Here is a 20000-nt window from a genome sequence, read left to right on the forward strand (position 1 = left end):
TTATTGTCAATTGCAGAAATTCTAAATGATGTCCTTAGATAAACCTTAATTTAGACCGAATCATGTCTTCATGGACACAGGTGATAGATCAGCCTATAGCTTCACAATTGGAGTCCTGAAAGGTACTGTATGACGCATTGCTCAGTGCATTCTCTGAAACGATTTGCGGTATAGTACTGTCATTTCTTTCAGAGGAGAAAAGCATTGAACATCATGCCCTAGTATAAATATATTGAAGGCAAGAAAGAAAGGGAATAATATCTACAGGCACAATTCCAGAGAGAAAGATGCCTGGAATCAGCCGCTGAATATAACAAAACGCTCTGTACTCCCCAATTACGGAGCAGGGGCTATTCGAAAAAAAGGCAGGCCTTACAACCCAGAGAGGTCTGTGCTGATGACTGAATACACATAACACACATTCAGAACTGGAATACACAAACTATTCAGCACAGTTTTGAGAATGGGTTATTTTACCATCATCTGTACAGCCATAATAACAGCCCATAATACCAATCATTAAAAACTGAGATACAATTACAAATAATTACAGAGACGTGACTTGAGTGAAACAGGTGCGCTGGTTCGCAAGCTGTTGCCTGGGTGCATAGATAGATCATAATTTATAATTATTCTTCATATAATTTATGAAGCGCTTTTCATTATACAACAGTAATCTGCATAACATACATTTAACCCCCCCCCCCCCTCCAGCAAAAATATCAAAAGAAACATAACCATGACAGCAAAGTCTAGGAGAAAGGGTAGGCCAGCCGATAACGATGCTTCTTAAGGCCTGCTTTAAAAGCCCCAACAGACTGAAGAGCACATACATAGTCAGGAAGAGACAATGTGGTGTATGGGAGGAAAAGTCACCTAATTTCATCTTGTTATTATAATATTAATATTAATTAGTATATATAGTATTTTACATTTTAAATAAATTATACAGGTGTAGTCACACCTGTGTGTGTGGGTGGTGCTTTACTTACTTACTTACGCCTATCGCTCCTTTTGGAGGAGCATAGGCCATTGACAACAGTTCGACAACAGTTGACAATTGTGGGTGGTGCACAGTGAATAAAACAATACATTATGTACACCCTCATTGATAAATGACACAACCAAATAAGGCATCTCAGTGAATGCTATACGTGTGGAAATCTTTAGAGAGCTCCCAGGGACAGACACCTCACCCATAAAAATGTTTGGGTAGGCGGGGCTCAGAATGATGGTGTAAATATTGCACTCCATATAAATCGAAATAAATCTCTATAGCTAGTGCATAGATTCCGTGCATTTCAGAGACAGTTATTAACATCTACATGGTTAATACTGTAAGATCGATGAAGAAGTGGGGAAATTGGAGACACAGCCTAACAAGTGATGAACTTAGGAAAGCGGTGCAGTTCATCAGGCTGGAGTACAGTATGTTGCCATTTTAATAACGTGGCGACAAGATACAACAGTGAACGCACCCCAGCAGTCACACCAGCATAACAAATTGAACTGAATGAAACCAATGACCAGTTTGATATTCTCATTCAGAGACATGAGAACTGTGGAAGAACAGGGAATGTAATTGCATTGAACATTATCCTAGCATGTCCTCGTTTTTTTGAAATCATTGCAGAACGTGAACGACAGGGAAGCGGAGTGGTTTATTGGGAGAGATCTGAGCGAATGTTAAAGCAGGAACTGTGACTGTGCCCGAGGGCTCATAGAGAATAGAAAATAACGTGTGAAAACAATTATTTCAGCCAAAAAGAAAAGAGAGACTGAGGTGTCTATCTCCCAGTTGATCCATAATAAACAAGAGTATCCCTATTAAAGCTCTCTGCTAGAGCATTTTCTTTATCATGTATCTGTATTATTAACCACTCTTTTATTAACCATTTTCTTTGTTGAAGGCAATGTTGGCACCTCCTGCAGTGATCAAATTATATACCAGCTTTTGAACTAACTTTTAAAAAACATCTTTATCTCACATCTCTCTGTGTGTGTGTGTGTATGTGTGTGTGTGTGTGTGTGTGTGTGTGTGTGTGTGTGTGTGTGTGCGCGCGCACAGAGAGTACATCTGAGATGTGTGTGCAAGACAGCCCAAGTTAGAAAACCAGGATTCTGGGAGACTTTTGGATTAAAACGTTTTTGCTTGCATGCATGCAGTACAATTGAGATGATAATGAAGAGGAAGTGTTTGTGTGTTTGTGTGTGTGCATGTTGTACTGCGTGTTTGTGTGTGTGTGGATTTGTGTGTACGTGTGTGTGTGAGTGTGTGAGTGCGTGTGAGTGTGTGTGTGTGTGTGTGTACAGTACATGATGTACTGTGTGTGTGTGTGTGTGTGTGTGTACGTGTGTGTGTGTGCGTGTGAGTGTGTGTGTGCGTGTGAGTGTGTGTGTGTGTGTACAGTACATGATGTACTGTGTGTGTGTGTGTGTTCGTGTTCCCACCTGGTCCGCCCCCTTCTTTTTCTTCTTCTTCTTCCCCCAGCACCCGGAGCTCTCACCGTCCCTGGCGTTGGCGTCACACAGTAGGCCGTCCAGCTCCTCGGAGCCCAGCTGCTGGCCCTGGGACGTCTCGGCCGCCAGCCGGTACGACAGGTTCCTCAGGATACACACACAGTTCTCTATGGTCTGGTAGGGAGGGGAGGAAGAGACACGAGTTAAGAGATATTTGAAGTGTGTGCGTGCGTGTGTGTGTGTGTGTGTGTGTGCGTGTGTGTGAACTAATAAGGAGTGGAGTGGAGGAGAGAAAGAGAAACAACTTAAAAATATTTTGAGAGTGTGTGTGTGTTTGTGTGTGTGTGTGTGAACTCTTAAGGAGTGCCTAATTCTGTAAACTCGTACTTTCAAACGAGATTAAAAGGAATCCTCATAAATGATTAAAAAAAAAATACGGCATACCAAAAGCATTGTATCACACCCCATTTAACACAGTTAGAAAATGCATATTCAACAGTAGAGAAGTGTGTGTGTGTGTGTGTGTGTGTGTGTGTGTGTGTGTTTTAGAGTGTGTGTGTGTGCATGTTTGCACATGTGTGTGTGTCTGTGTATGTGTGCGTGTGTAGTGTAGCATCATGTACCCGCCTGTTAGTGAAAGAGTTAAGGAAATGAAACTAAGTGGAAATAACAAAGATTAATCATCAATCATCTTTAGCGTCTGAGTGGGGGCTGGCCACATGTCGAGGTGTCCTTGGGCAAGACACTGAACCCCAAATCGCTCCCAGTGAGCGGGGCCGGCGCCTTACATGGTAGCTTGCCGCCATTGGTGTGTGAATGTGTGTGTGAATGGGTGAATGAAAGGCCATTGTAAAGCGCTTTAGAATAAGGCGCTATATAAGTCAGTCCATTAAAAGAGTCGTTTAAACACTCTCAAAAGCACACGTGACCTTGGCTATGAAGCTGAAAAAAGAGCCTAACCCTTCATTTGACAGCCCTGTTTCAGATGGCATTCACCCATGTTATGGCTGTAGTGTGATGGTGTGTGTGTTTTTGTTTCCTGTGTCTCTCCTCAGGTTGCCACGGTGATGCCGTATTGGCCAAGAAACTATGGTAACGAGAGGTACTTTCTGGAACTGACTTCAATAAAAAAATAAAAAAGAGGAAGAAGAGAAGAGAGCAAGAAAGAGAGGGAATAGTAGATGAGATGAGCCATTAAAGGACACTGATTCTAACAGTGGGGGAACGAATACAACACAGAAAAAATTGTATGTGTCTCAAAATAATTAACGATAGTCTTCGTTAATGACTTGGCACTGTGACCATGACAATTGGCCCTGATGTCTGCCAATCAATCCTTGTTACGCTAGAGACGCATGAGCCCCCCCTAAGACTCGGAAGACAGCAAAGGGGGCGGGCAGTTAAATTGTGATTAAGGAATGCCATTTAGGGAGACAGAGCCACAGCAACCTTGAGGAGGCAGCCATCCTCAAAGCTGTTTATCTGCTAGTCAATGGCCTCCTTTGACTGTGTGATAGATTCTCACATACATGCACGCATGCACGCACACACACACACACGCAGCACTCACACATGCGCAAATACAAACACACACACACACCTTGCTGTCGATCTCGCCGCTGCCTAGTGAGGTCTGGATAACGTAGAGGAGAGCGTCCGTCAGTCCGTCACACTCTCTCATCCTCCTTCTGGCCTCCTCTCCAGCCGAACTCACGTTCCTGCAGGGCAACGCGCACACACACACGCACACACACACACACACACACACACACACACACCAGGACAGGTCAAAGAGTGGGACAGAGGGAGACAATGGGTGTGTGTGTGTGTGTGTGTGTGTGTGTGTGTGTGTGTGTGTGTGAGTGCGTGTGCGTTTGTGTACATGTGGTGTGCGCTTGCGCTGGTGAATCTTCCTGAGCAATACCCGAAATACCCAGGAGACTAAAGCTGTTTTAAACACCCACTCTGTAATCTCCCCAACCTGGACGCTCCTAAAAAAACACCCTCTGTACATTCCCCGCCACCATCATTTGTTTACAGCATGGTATAAAGCCTCTCGCCAGCTCCATCGATCGGAACATTTCATTGAATACGGAGATGACAGAGGGAGAGAAAATTATACATTGGCTGGGGTAACCCCGTCATCCCTCTCTTATATGAATCATTTCTGAAGGCAGATAGAATGTGTCATTGAAACAGTATTGATAATTGTGTGAATGAATACTGCTCGCCGAGCTATTTGTTTTCGTCGTGGTTCGGGTTTATTGAGTTATTAAATATTCAGAAGCACTTGCGGCGTCGGTTACACAAACTTTTTGGCTTGGTGCAACACAGCTTGTTGGTGTGTTTGTGTGTGTGTGTGTGTGTGTGTGTGTGTGTGTGTGTGTGTGTGTGTGTGTGCGTGCGTTCGTCTATGAGTGTGCACGCACGCACACACACAGGTTTGTTATTACAGATTGACTGAATTCACTTGAATTATTCAAACACTATCAAGTTTAGACTTCATAATTATAAATGATTAGATTGTTTATCAATCTCAACTGGATGAAATACCTTGAAAATGATTCAGATATGTTATATATGTCAGTTCAGCTGTATGATTTGTGTTCATCCAACTCAATTTGCTTATGTTACCATACTATTTATTAGGTTCATTTGACAATGTACCATAGACATGTCTGTTGTATCCCATTAGTTACCAAATATAACTTCACAAACTTCACATCTAATTTGTATCTGCTGTCCTATTTAGAACCTTAAATGGCCATTTCAATAGTGAAGTCAACAATGATGGTCACATTCGTAAAGGGTTTTATACATGGTGTCTAATTAGTGAATACATGACTTATAATTATTAAAAGATAAACCATTTACACAAAAGTTAGTTGAGATTGTTCGATATTCCCTTGGTGCTTGTCAAATAGGGAATTTGCAATCAGGAGCCAGGTAGTAATGATATGTAAATGATATGTAAATGTCTGCCTTCAGTTGGGAACCAACATCACAGGTCCACCAACATCACAGGTACATGAATACAGAAATTAACTCTCTGACTGATCCAATGGAGGTCATCACATCATTGCTCAGTGTGATAAGAGGGGAAGGAGAGAGGCTGGGGGTGGGGGTTGAGGTGAGGGGGGAGGGGAGAGGGGAGAGGCTGGGGGTGAAGGTAAGGGGGGGTGGGGGGGGGTGGGTAAGGCCGAGGGTGAGAGAAGAAAAGGTGGATGAGGGGCAGAGGAGAGAGGGGTTAGGCGTGATGGAAGTGTGGGGGAGGACATTGAGAGGAAGGGGAGAGAGGGTGAGGAAGGGGAGAGAGGGTGAGGAAGGGGAGAGAGGGTGAGGGGAAATAAGAGAGGTGGCAAAGACATTATTTAGAGGGGAGGTGAAAAGGAGGAGGGGCAGCAAGGAGAACAGAGAAACAGAGAGGGTAATGGAAGACCTGATGAACACATTAATGAATAAGTCCATCCATCAAGATGAAAAGACAATAGGCTACAGGATATCACAAGGGGGTCAATCATGCATTCCGGTAATCATCACACTATTATGTGAAAACTCAATTAGATGTTCTTGCTCTGTGGTTCGTACTCAATGTAAAGGTCATTTTCATTTTTCCTGCTTTGAATACCAAATAGACATAGAAGTACAGTTCATACAGATCATTAAACATTTGCTCTCAGAGCGGCAGAAGTAGGATTTCTATGCCATAGACAGTAAAAGCTGACTGAATAGATACAGACTTCATCTAAAATAGCTGTTTTCAAGAGCAGCAGAATGTTCTCAATCAACCTCCATGTATGCCTATTGCTATCCATGGTAGCACAGTATCGATTTCTGCTGCACAGCAAGTGTTTCGGTTAACACAGAGGACAACTGCATCTTGTTTGTGATTGAGTTGTCGAAGTCAAGAAAGGGAGAAAACCTGGTGCAAATTGTACTGAAAAAAGGAGGCGTCAACATCTTGCAGGAACATTTCGTGTTTACACGATACACTACGTATCACTATGGAACACTTTCAGGTGACATAAGGAGTTAGGCAGTATTAGGCATTAGCTTCGCAAGAAAAATAGCTTCCCAATCATTAGCATTAGCTCAGGAATAAGCAAATAAAAACGCTGAAAACATTTGTGACAAAACTACTCCAGAAATCAACTCCAACCCATGATGTTTGGATTTGAAATCTCTGTTACTTCTGCCTCCACCCCAACAAAAAAGATTTCCTGATACACGAACACACACACGCCTACAAATAAGTACTATCTAGTAGTGCATGCACACATATCCATCTGTAAGTGACTGGGCTGGGATTTGTGATGATCCAAAAAAAGAGCTTATTTCATCTAAGATCAAATTCGTTCGAATATCAATGGGCATTTCACATTGTTTCTTCAACAAAATAAGCAGCCCTTGTCTTTGTGAAATTGAAGATAGCGTGTTACCTCACGACAATGCAAGGCTGAGAGCACCGTTGCACTATAAGGTCTAACGTCTCTGGTCAACGGGGAAGGCCATGCTGTTCTGTACTGGTTAAGCCACAGCGATATACTCATAGAACTCACATCCACAGCTGCTGTAGGAGAGCTAGCGACAAAATGCTAAACACTTAGTTAGTGCCCGTTCACAGCCAGTGAGTGGGAGTGGGAGGCTACTACCTTCAATTCTTTTTTAATGAAGCGCTGAGGACGCAGGACTGTTCATAAACTCTAAACCCCCACGCCTCCCCATCTGGTGTGGTGGTGGGGGTATGCATTAGTGCCTGCCATGTGTCAGATCTACCAGGAATAGACAGACAGACAGACAGACAGGCAGGCAAATGACAGACAGGTAGATGGACACATGGACAGATAAGCAGAGGCCAGCGGGCAGACAAGCAAGAAGAGAGAAAGGGATTGACAGATAAACAGAAGTTATGACAAAGACATGCATACAGACAGACAGGCATATAGATGAACAGATACAGAGAGACAAGCAGACAGGCATAATAGATGAGCAGATACAGACAGACAAGCGGACAGAAAGACAGACAGAGATGGATATACAGAGGAGAGACAAAAGCCAGTAACATGTAGGGTTGATTTGAAGTCCCTCCTCCTTATATACAAAGCCCTTAATGGGCGAGGGCCAAAGTACACTGCTAATTCCCTTGCCAATTACGTGGCACTCAGGAACACTTAAGATCATATATTGCAGGTTTATTAGAGGTTCCCAGCAACAGTCAGAAGAAGAGCGTAGCCTTTGCCAACTATGCCCCAAAGCTTTGGAACACATTACCTTTAGAGATCAGAGCAGCCAGCTCTCTAAATACCTTTAAAAGAAAGCTAAAAACGTATTTCTTCAATTTAGTCTTTAACTAGCTCATCTGCATCTGCCTGCTGCTCATTTGCCAGCTGCTGCACCTTAAATGTAACACACTATTTTAAATGCCTATAATTGTTTGTTAAACTGGGATTTTGACCCGCTGTGTCTAGAGACACACAACAGTTAGGCTACAAATCCAGTGACTGGGATTTTGCGCTGCTGTGTCTAGAAACAGATGACAGTTAGGCTACAAATCCACTTTAAAAGTAACATACTATTTTAAAGGCCTATAATTGTTTTGTTAAACTGGGATTTTGCGCTGCTGTGTCTAGAGACAGACGACAGTTAGGCTACAAATCCAATTGGTTAAAATACTGTGATCTGACGCTGCCGGGAACAATGTACCGATAAAAAGACTAGTTGAGAAAGAGGTGATTGTACGTTGTCAGAGTGCAAAAGAAAGAAACTGTAATGTTGATACAGAGAAGTTGGATTTTTGGTGCAAGGTCTGTTCAGCCATGTTTGAACTTGAGCTCTGACTGAGCTGATGCGACCTTTTCCAAAAACTGAAAGCCAGTGAGAAGGACAGAAAGACTGTGTAAGGCAGGGAGATGAAATAGGGATAGGGAAAGGTATTCTGATGATGAGAAGATGGATAGTGGCTACTAAGCGTTAAGGCAGAGGTTGTACATTGTTTCCCTTTTTTCTTTTCTGCAAAAAAGAGTAGCAGACACCGGTCTAGTTGTTCACAGGACAACAATACAGCGTACCATAAACAACAAAGACCTACATGGCAGAGTTGCCAGAAAGAAGTATTTCCTACAACCTCAACACAAAATTAAGCGTCTGAAGTATGCAAAAGAAAACCTTGAGAAACCTGAAGCCTATTTGGACTGACAAAACCAACATTTTACTTTCTGGCCACAACCAAAGATGGTATGTTTGGAGAAAAAAAGGTGAATCATTGTAGAGAAGAATACCTTGCCAACTGTTAAGCATGGAGGTGGATCCATTATGCTTTGGGTTTGTGTAGCAGCTGGGGGCACAGGCAATATTGTGCAGGTGGAAGGAAGAATGGATTCCACCAAATATCAAGACATTCTAGAGGCTAATGTTCGAAGGTCAGTTCAGCAAGACAATGACCCGAAGCATACCTCAAAGTCAACCATGAAGTACCTCCAGGAAAGACGGATAAAGGTTTTGGAATGGCCATCACAGTCCACAGACTTGAATATTATTGGAAATCTGTGGAGAGATCTCAAACATGCCGTGCATGCAAGAAGGTCGAAGACTATTTCTGAGCTAGAGGTGTTCTGCCAGGAAGAATAGGGACAAATTCCAAAAACAAGAATTGAAAGACTCTTAGCTGGCAACAGGAAGCGTTTGCAAGCTGTTATAGATGCCCGAGGAGGAGTTAAAAAGTACTAGCTGACAGGGTTCCCAAACCTTTGCACAAGGCCTTTTTCCTTATTTTATTATTTGTTTGCTTCAAAATGTGATGAAAAATGTGGCCCTAGCCTAGAACATACACAATACAGAAATACAAGCAACTAAAGAGACAGAAAGACAGACAGACAAGCAGATAAAGAGACAGAAAGACAGACAGACAGACAGACAGATGCAGATAGAGACACAAGACCAACTGACAGACCGGCATACAGATATTAGACAGGCAGAAGGTCAGACAGACAGACAGTCAGACAGACACACACACGCACAGTATCAGGGCTCTGAGAAAAGGTGACATTTTCAGCAGCTCCCCCCACCCCAGCCACACCGATTTATTCCACCCTCAGGATGATAGATGGTCAATCCACTGACAGTCTCTCTGCTTCATAACCACCCACTCTCAATACACCACTGCAGTAAACTGACTGGGTGCGAGAGAGAGAGAGAGAGAGAGAGAGAGAGAGAGAGAGAGAGAGAGAGAGAGAGAGAGAGAGAGAGGGGAGGGGGGGGGGTTAGAGGGGAGAGAGATAGAGAGGTAGAGGGGGTAGAGAGGAGAGAGAGAGTGAGGGGTAGAGGGGAAGAGAGAGAGGTAGAGGGGGGTAGAAAGGGGAAAGAGACAGAGTGTGTGTGTGTGGGGGGGGGGGAGGTATCATAATAAGGGAGAAAGAGAGAGGGAGAGGGGAAGCCCACATCTCTGCTGACAGAGCAGAACTGTATGCCGGGCTCAGATGACAACCACCATAAAGAATGAGAGCGAGAGAAGAAATAAGAAATAGAAAAATAAAAATAGTGAGGGGAAATGGAGAGAGAGAGAATGAGAGAGAGAGAAAGAGAGAGAGAGAGAGAGAGAGAGAGAGAGAGAGAGAGATAGGCTGTATGAGTAAGACGTTTGTTTACAGACCCCACTCACATTCACTCATTTACCACCATTGCATACTTTATTATTGAGACACATGGCCAATTGCACTTCGCATTGAAATAGGCGTTCTGCATATCATAATTTCTCTGCTGTTACTGAATATTTCTCAAAAGCCACATATCATGAAGATCCGTTCGGACGTTTTTCATATTGTGTCAAAATGTTTATGGATTTTTTATAACAAAAGGTTTGCGGACAAATAACAAAAAAATCCATACCTGTTTACCTGGTAGTAACGTTGAGCAGTGCATCGAAATGTCTACAAGCTTGAATATGCTGCAGTTTTAATTCATATCACATATTAGTTTCTATGACAACAAATGTCACCAGAGCTAGCCTTCGCAACTGACTCGGTCGGCCTTCCCAGGTTCCAACCATTGGTTCCAACAATAGCTAACCAACTGACTCATAACACAGATATAAATGTTATCTTCATGGCTTCCCACCATAACCATAACAAGGACCATTTTGTAATATATCACGCACGCACACGCACACACACACACACACGCACACGCACACGCACACGCACACGCACACGCACACGCACACGCACACGCACACGCACACACGCACACGCACAGATGTGAATCCTAAACAACCTGCCAGGTGGTGAGTGTATGTTTGGTAGACCAACACATTGTACTGTAATTAATTTGTTTACAAATGAGGTGGAAACATAGCAGGTAAAATAGCCTACCGTGGAATCACACTCTGACACTGATGATGCCACAGACTGTCAGAAGACTGTGAAGTAGAGTATACTGTATGTTTGGATGTGTATGTGTGTGTGTGTGTGTGTGTGAGAGAGAGAGAGAGAGAGAGAGAGAGAGAGAGAGAGAATACTGTATGTGTGATATAGTCAGTGATAGAGAGATTATGCCAAAAGTGAAAATGCCTTGACCTTTCCTCTTAAACCTTTGATGCAGTGCAAGATAAATCTCATACATTGGAGTGCACACCGATAATGAGTTTTGACAGAATGCACACGCACACACACACACACACACACACACACACACACACACACACACACACACACACACACACACACACACACACACGCACACAGACACACACACGCTCTGTGACAGACAGCACCTTGCTCTGAGCACAAAGTCACCGATGTACAGTATGTCAATACTTCATACAATACTTCGAGCGATTTTTGACAACTTTGTTTGACCGCTAAAACACTTTTGGACATCAGAACCAGTGTTATGTTAGGACCTCAATCCTAAGCCAGACTGGTTTTCTATACCACTTAACACTTCGAGCGCAACGCTGTTTCACCTACTTTTAGCGCGCCCTATGTGTCAAATGAACCCACACTCTATACAGTGAGAAGCTGTGTACTGATATTATTGATCGTCTTAGAAACATTGGGTTTCCCCCGACTCCACCACTTCCGAACGGAAAGGCATAGTGAAACCTCAGTACAACCTTACATTTTGGAGTGCTGGGATGTGCGGGGGGGGTGGTTTGAAGGGCTTGATGGATAAATTGGCACGCCCTTGTTTGTTGATCGGAAACGATCAAGAAACGATCATCAAGAATAAGATGACCCTCCCCCATCAACCATTACATCAAGTAAGATGTTCCATGTTATGTATCACTATTGCCATATATTGCCTATATATAAACACATTATGTTACAAATATAAATTGTATTCACTGAATCTAATCCAGCACATGTAGCACATGCAGCACAGTGTGTGTGTCCCTGCGACCTCTGCTGATATGGAAGAGAATTGCAGCCTTGGAAAAAAAAGATGGCAGCCAAATACTAAACACACAGAACTACTGCAAAATCGCTTTATACTAGCTAGATTTGAAAGGTTCATGAAAGGTGGTTCCTGAAATTTGAGCAAAATTTGAGCAAAGATTGAATAATTGTTTTACTCACAGGGGTCAAATGACCCCACCCCACCACGGCTGATCTAGTGTTAACGGTTTACCTGGATCAACCCTCATATCATTTATTGAACCAAGGTAGTCCACTCAGTAACAAGTGACGCTGTTTTCCAAAGAGTCCTCAAGGAGGCAGGCGAGGCGACATTTTCTATTGGCTAACATTGAATCATTGGACAAGAAACAAAAGACAAATGTCATTGCTGCATAAGGTGACAGACATGACATGAGGTACTGCTTCTTCTGCTTCACCGAAACCTGGCTTGGTGCCAATACTCAACAAGGTTATTCAACCTGACGGATTCACGAGAGAGTGCACCGAATGGACCAGACAGCAGAGATCACCGGCAAAGAAAAGGGAAGTGGTGTGTGTCTTCTGATTAAACCCTCAACCCCACCGCAACCCAGCGGATTATGTGCTTACGTTTTCTGCAGATGACGTGAGTTGAACTTTTAAGTGAGTGAAGGACCTGTCCCCTCCCCTGCCATCACATCTCGCTCAGCTCAGCTGGCGCACTGCTTTTTCTATTCTCTCCCTTTCCCTGTCTGTTTTCCCAGCACATGAAAACTCGGCTTTTAATACGAATGAATGAATGAATGAATGAATGAATCGTTTAATGACCACACGACCTAGGTCCGTGGAATTTGTTTTCGGTACAGGTGGAAAAGCTCAATACAGTAAAGCTCAATACAGTAGTGTCAAAAACATTGCACATAACTATCACATGGACATGCACACACATAACCACAAGACAAGAACATAGTCAATATTTACAATTTATAAAGTGCAGTACGTCTGGCAGGGTTAGTGCATGGAGTCAGGTGTTGAGAGTCCTTATAGCAGAGGGGGAAAAAACTGTTACCATAGTTCCCATCAATCTGGTTATGAAACTCATGTCTCTGGGTTTGTGTAACTCCAAAAGTACAGTTTTCTTTTACTTGACGGGCAGGTCAAGGTTGTTAGAATTGGGAATTTCATCTCATCCGATCTTGATTTTCAATAGAGGCTGAGACCTCATTAGACCTCCCCCCAGGCCTGTGTGCTTAGCCCTCAGTGTAGCCCACAGTGTAGCTAAGCAACTAACAACTCCAGCTGTACCATTATGTTTATATACCATTGTATATAAATGTACCATTATGTTTGCTGAAGATGTTTGTTCATGTTTGCTGAAGACACAAATGTGACACGGACTGGTGAAAAGGTCTGCATGCCGGCAATTCTCAAGTCGCGAAAATGAGCAAAAAGCAAAAACGTTTATTTTATTTTATTTTTTATATTACAAAAGTTTACGTTTTGAAGAGCCCACTCAATATAACAAACAACAGTTTTCACTACATACTGATCATTTGTGAATTGGATTCACTGTATCCTGATTCAGACACACACACACACACACACACACACACACACACACACACACACACACACACACACACACACACACACACACACACACAGACACACACACACAGACACACACACACACACACACACACACACACACACACTGTTCGAACCCAGCTAATTTGCAGCACTTAATGAGCCTGATAGCTTTTACCGCTAACTCCTCTAATTCATTATCTGTCACTCTCCATAAAGTCCATCTAATAAATTAGCATACTTTGTTAGCTAATGACTTATTGAACACCTTTAGTACAGAATTCAATCAAGCACACATTTGAGAGTCATTTGAATTGCTGTTATTCTTAGCAGTTCACGTGAGCCTAAAACATTTTTTTAGATCGAGAATAATGAGGGCTTACAGTCGGTAAAGTTGTTTAGCTTTTTTGCACTCAATACACTTTGGGTGACATCCTCTCTCCTCAAAACATCCCTTGAAAATAACCACACACGTTTGGTATACTGCAGTTCTCCATTTTGTCTCCTCGTGAACTTTATAAGAGAGGTTTGAGATAATATAATTGTTTTTGTGCATTGTGGACAGCAGTAGACTAGGAAACAAATTACAATTTAGTGAGGTATAGGCCTATGTGTCTTACTGAAATATATTAGCAGGAATTGAGGCACCCTATTGCTGCTCGACTTGCAAGTGGTCTCATATTATGCGGATCATATGAGTAACTATGATGATAACACTTGCTCAGTTCACACATTGTGGGGTTGGAACGTTTCAGTTGACAATACATTTGAGCACACTTTGAGTGTTAGCTAAATGTGTGACGTGTGACTGATGCATGTTACTGAGGTGGCAGTGTAGGCTACTGCTGTACATGTTGATACATACTGTACATGTATATACAGTATGTAGCAGATACCCTAACAGCCTATGCAGAACATTGCAGTTTAACATTTTGTTTAAAAGAACAATTTAGGGAGAGGTAACTCTCTTGCACTGACCAAGAAACAAATGACCATTGGGTGATCAACAGCTGGCGTGGCTGTGTGTGTGTGATGACACCAGTCGGAGGGGGCAGTCACCAGATGTTGTTGCTGGACTAAGGCTCAAGTGCCCCCTTCTAAGATCCAATCACACACACATACACACACACACACACACACATATCCACACGTGTGTGTGTGTGTGTGTGTGTGTGTGTGTGTGTGTACGGGACAGGGAAGCAGGGGGTAGAATAAGAGAGCTCTTAGGCACACCAGGCTATAAAAGGGCATATGGGCCCATCACACTCATTAGCTGCCTCATGTCATATTTGCATTTAGACGGCCTCACACACACACACACACACACACACACACACACACACACACACACACACACACACACACACCTGATGCCTTGCCACCAGTTAATTCCCATTACCATATGCATCTCACCCACGTCGGCAGTGGTTCCGGAGATTGATTCAGTTTTCCCACCCCCACATTCCCATAGGCTACCACCATATGCAGCGTCCAAACCTGGCTTCTCTACGGCCTTCTCTGCTCTGCTATCTGTATGTGATCAATCATCAACGCTCAGTGTGTGTGTGTGCGTGAGTGTGTTGTTCGCTGTTGTAGTCTAACCGTACAGTATTTACTTATACAAAGTCTCTCCATGAATTCAAAGCACATGATATAGCCAAGTTTCCCTAGAGAAACTGCAGATTTTTGCTAGCAACAAGAGGGCAAAGAAAGCTGAAAAGCTGTTGATTTTCAATCTAGATCTTTCGATTCTCCATAACATTTTAAGGCCTAGTATGTAGCTTCTTAAAAGCTTCCTAATGGTTGTAATGACTATGTATAATTGGCATAGATCAGGGAATGATGATCTCTTGAAATAAATATTTCATTCACGAACGCTGGAAAAAGCACTTTCTAAAATGGAGTGTCCTACCCAGGGGTGTTCTAGCTAGGGGTGTTCTAGCTAGGGGAGTGGACTTTGGACTTTGGTAGAGCACGGTGCGAACAACGCTCAATGTATGTTTGATTTCCACTGGGACCAAGTATACAGAAACATGCATGCACTCACTGTCATGTAAGTTGCATTAGATAAAAGCATCAGCCAACACAACAGCTAATGTCTGACGCTTCAAGCCCATTGGGGGGGGTTATATTGTTATCAGGATGTTATTGTAATTCCCGACTGAATTGCGCCACAGTGGCGGCGGATTTTCTAACAAACGTACGCCCTGCTCCTTGAAGTAAAATAACAGGTTTAGCTGTTTATGTTTTAGCTCCACGGTCCGGGCCAATGCAGTGACAGCTTCATCCATCACCCCTTCTCTCCTCCCGTCTATCTCACCCGACCCTACCCCACCTCAGTCTGACACGACACCACGAGCTCCCTGGTCCCCAATCTTATCAACACTACGCGCCTTATAGAAAACAAATCCACTTATCCAACAACCAAAGTTCAGAGGCTGACACTGACTACAGTAGATAGCACACGAAGGCCTTGGAACACAGAGAGTGAATCTAACCACCACTAGGGGGTTTGGGACAGAGAGTGACGGAGTTTTGGAACTCTTAAGAACACTGTAGAAACAGTTTGGAACACTCCAGTACCTGCTCGGAACACTGGCGAATTGTCTGGAACTGCTTTGAAATGCCTTTGGAGTGCCTGTAGGGGTGTTTGTGTGATTGCTGGAGTCTGATAGGGTACCAGGGCTCGCATGGTCCGCAGAATGAACATGTTCTTCTGCTTGTTCCTACAGCTGTCTAGCAGCGTGACCACAGTGTGTCCTCTCTCTCTATCCTAAGAACCTCTCTACATCCTACATCCCTCCCCCTGTGTGTGTGTGTGTGTGTGTGTGTGTGTGTGTGTGTGTGTGAAATTGACTGTGTGTGATTACCCTGACCTCTGCAAATTGTTTGAATTGAATTCCACGTGTTTGCTAGTTAACAGTTTAAGTGCCTTGTATTAAGAGTGTGTTTATACTCTTGTATTAAGAGTGTGTTTAGGTAATGCCACTAGTTTCGCCCCCCATCTGCTGAAACCTCTGCTCTAGATAAACTTGCTGGCTAGTTTTCACCTTATACAGTATTGGGAATGTCAATTATGGGTGACCTCAACCTGGATTGGTTCACGTACTTATACATATTGATAAATAGACTCCAGAAATATATTTCCATTTTTGCAAATGATATTGGTGATCACTGTCCCACTGTGAGTGTCAGAGACACTAGACTCTAATCCCGCTGATGATTTTCAAAAAAGAAACGTTAAGAATTTCGGTTTTCTACATGAAGTGTAACAATGTGATCTAGCCAGTGTTTCTTATATTCTTGATGTTAAGCTAGCACTCAAATAGTTTACTCCATGTTTACTTCTCTGGTAGAAATCCTTGGTATTTGTGTGGAAAAAAAAACTCTAAACTTGAGTTCTCATGATGAGTCACAATCTAGCATACGGTACTACATATTCTGTAATCAAGAAACCAAAATTAATTCTGAGCTCATTTTATGCAGGGCAGAGAAAAATCTCTCGGATCTCTGTAGACAGACTTTTTATTCCCAAATCATCTCTTCCCATCTTTTCATTTCTCATTCTTCAAACCAGATGTAACCTTTCGCCTCTCCATATACACAGAAGAGGTAACCTCTCACCTCGACATTATGCAAATAATAGGTAACCTTTCATCTCTCTATGCTCTGGAATGTGTTACTGCAACAACAGTAGCCAGAAAAAGTCAACGTGAGTCTCAAGTCAAAAGTTCACTATACATACAGTTGAAGTCGGAAGTTTACATACACACAGTTATGATTAAACACAAACACTTCTATCAATGTCTTTTATCCATGAACTATTGTCTTATTAAATGTTTTATCTATTTACTTCTTATATTTGCTTCTATTCATTGTCATTTTTATTTTCTTACTAGCTGTATTTTTAAATAATGTATGTAAAGCACTTTGAAATGCCCCTGTTGTATGAAATGTGCTATACAAATAAACTTGCCTTGCCTTGCCTTACACTTAGGTTGAAGTCATTAAAACTCATTTTTTAACCACTCCACAGATTTCATGTTAACAAACTATTGTTTTGGCAAGTCGGTTAGGACATCTACTTTGTACAATTCTACAATTACACAAGTCATTTTTCCACTTATAATTCACTATATCACAATTCCAGTGGGTCAGAGGTTTACACACACTAAGCTGACTGTGCCTTTAAACAGCTGGAATTCCAGAAAATATATCCTAGCCTTAGAACTTCTGATAGGCTAATTGACATAATTTGAGTCAGTTGGAAGTGTACCTGTTGTATATGTTAAGGCCTACCTCCAAACTCAGTGCCTCTTTGCTTGACATCATGAGAAAATCCCAAAGAAATCAGCCAAGATCTCCGAAAATTGTGTCATCCTTGGGAGCAATTTCCAAACACCTGAAGGTACCACGTGCATCTGTACAAACAATAGTACTCATGTATAAATACCATAGGATTGGGGTGCTTAGGTGGCGTAGCGGGTTAAGCGCTGACCATGTAACCGCAGGGTCCCCGGTTCGATTCCGGCCGGGGACATATCCTGCATGTCATCCCTCCTCTCTCTCTCACCCATCCTTCCTGTCTAAATCTTCACTGTATCTGTCAATAAAATGAAAAATATGAGTGGGACTGCCCCACTCAGAAAAAATAACAAAAAAACAAAAAAACTAAACATAGGACCGTGTAGCCGTCATACCGCTCAGGAAGGAGACACGTCCTGTCTCCTAGAAATGAACGTACTATGGTGTGAAAAGTACAAATCACTCCCAGAACAACAGCAAAGGACCTTGTGAATAATGCTGGAGGAAACAGGTACAAAAGTATCCAAGTATATCCACAGAAAGGGGGAGGCTTGCAAGCTGAAAAACACCATTCCAACAGCCGCAGAGAGGAATGCGCTACAGAGAGTCGTGAGATCGGCCCAGAAGATCACCGGCGCCCCCCTCCCCTCTCTGGAAGAGCTGTACAACACACGCTGCCTCAGGAAGGCCTCCAAGATCTCCAGAGACCCATCCCACCCTGGGTACGAACACTTTGCTCGGCTGCCCTCGAACAGGCGGTTCAGGACCATGTTCGCAAGGACAAACAGACTGAAGCTCAGCTTCTACCCCAGGGCCATTCAGGCCCTGAACACAGCAAAGACCTAGGTTCTAGGCCCTGGACAATCTAGACAAATTGATGGCAGCTACTAGATTGAAATCAAGTGTAATACTGAAACACAACTGTGTACATTTCAAACCTGCAAACTGCGACACTTTATAACACTATGTGCAATATGACAACCCTAGGGTACATAAGGTTCAGAGAATAGGACATGTTAGAATAGGTATAGCATAGCATAGAGTACAGCACAGTGTTTTATTTGTATAGTATAGTATAGTGGATAGTGTACATAGCCTTTATTTATGTAAACCAGCTCTTTTCCCTTCTTTTTTTTTTTGTTTTTTTTTTTCCTAGCACCAGGGGAGCCCCCCCTCCCAAATTTCGTTGTTTGGTACCTGTACTGTATTAATGACAATAAAGACCATTCATTCATTCAGTGAAGCACAGGGTAGAAAAGGGTAGAACACGGTAGCAGCATCATGTCGTGGCGGTGCTTTGCTGCAGGAGGGACTGGTGCACTTCACAAAACAGATTGATTACTGATTACTTTGTATCAGTCTGTGGGTTGGGAGTCCTCGAATGTGAAAAGGGCTTACAGTTGGATTTTGTTTGTATATAAAGCACTCCTATTTACACTCCCATTTGACCTAGTGGTGTTCAGACGCACTCTCAGGGCATGCTGTCTTTTATTGTAATATCCCGCAGGTGTCCACTGAACTGAAGAAAAACGGCTTTTAGCTTCTGCGCTCCTCAGACTTGTAACGATCTCCAGGGGAGACTGAAGTCGGAGCGCTTGGTCCCACACAGTCGTTTTAAGTCTGTGGTTAGGGACCCAGCTCACTGAGGCATGCTCTGTGATTAATTATTGTGTGAAATGATTGTGTATTTATATTGTGGACAGGGCCCACATGCCAAAAAGACCTTGGTCTACTGTGTTTTCCCTAGATACCGGTAAACATAACATAAATGCGGGGGAAAACGCTGCAGTGAACTGATTCTTAAACACACAGCCAACCAGCAGCTAAAATGAACTAGGGGTAAATGCATAGAAGTGTGTGTACTTAACCACCACTAGGGGGGTTGGGACAGAGAGTGATGATGGAGTTTGTTGGAGAACTCCCTGAACAGAATGTTCTTCTGCTTGTTCCTACAGCTGTCTAGCAGCGTGACCACAGTGTGTCCTTTCTCTCTCTATCCTAAGAACCTCTCTACATCCCTCCCCCTATGCGTGTGTGTGTGTGTGTGTGTGTGTGTGTAGGTGTGTGTGTGCAAGCGTGCGCGAGAGTGGGTGTTTTCCCTCCTCCTCACCTGAGGCAGCCGGTGGCGTTGCGGAGCACCTGGGAGGTGTGGAGGTGGAGCTTGCGGTCGTCATGGTGATTGGGGGAGGAGTCCCATGCGGAGTGAGGGATGATGACGCTGTTAGTCAGAACGGCCAGGGCATCCTGGATGATGGGCATCTTCAACGCATCACAGGA

At 43.2% G+C, this 20000-nt stretch overlaps 1 protein-coding gene across 1 annotated transcript in view; it reads right to left on the bottom strand.

Annotated features, from left to right (window-relative positions):
• Nucleotides 1-20000, bottom strand: part of LOC308168849 (catenin delta-2-like) — a gene marked incomplete at both ends in the record, with an annotated part of 196466 nt that overhangs the window by 40662 nt on the left and 135804 nt on the right. Inside the window, 3 exons of the mRNA XM_080543493.1 lie at nt 2452-2634; nt 4061-4178; nt 19834-20000. The exon at nt 19834-20000 is cut by the window's right edge and continues 20 nt beyond it. Coding sequence (XP_080399619.1) covers nt 2452-2634; nt 4061-4178; nt 19834-20000 — 468 coding nt within the window. The remainder of the gene's footprint in view (nt 1-2451; nt 2635-4060; nt 4179-19833) is intronic.

This window comes from Nansenia antarctica, assembly GCF_963989245.1.
Source record: "Nansenia antarctica genome assembly, chromosome: 12".
NCBI classification, from domain to species: domain Eukaryota; kingdom Metazoa; phylum Chordata; class Actinopteri; order Argentiniformes; family Microstomatidae; genus Nansenia; species Nansenia antarctica.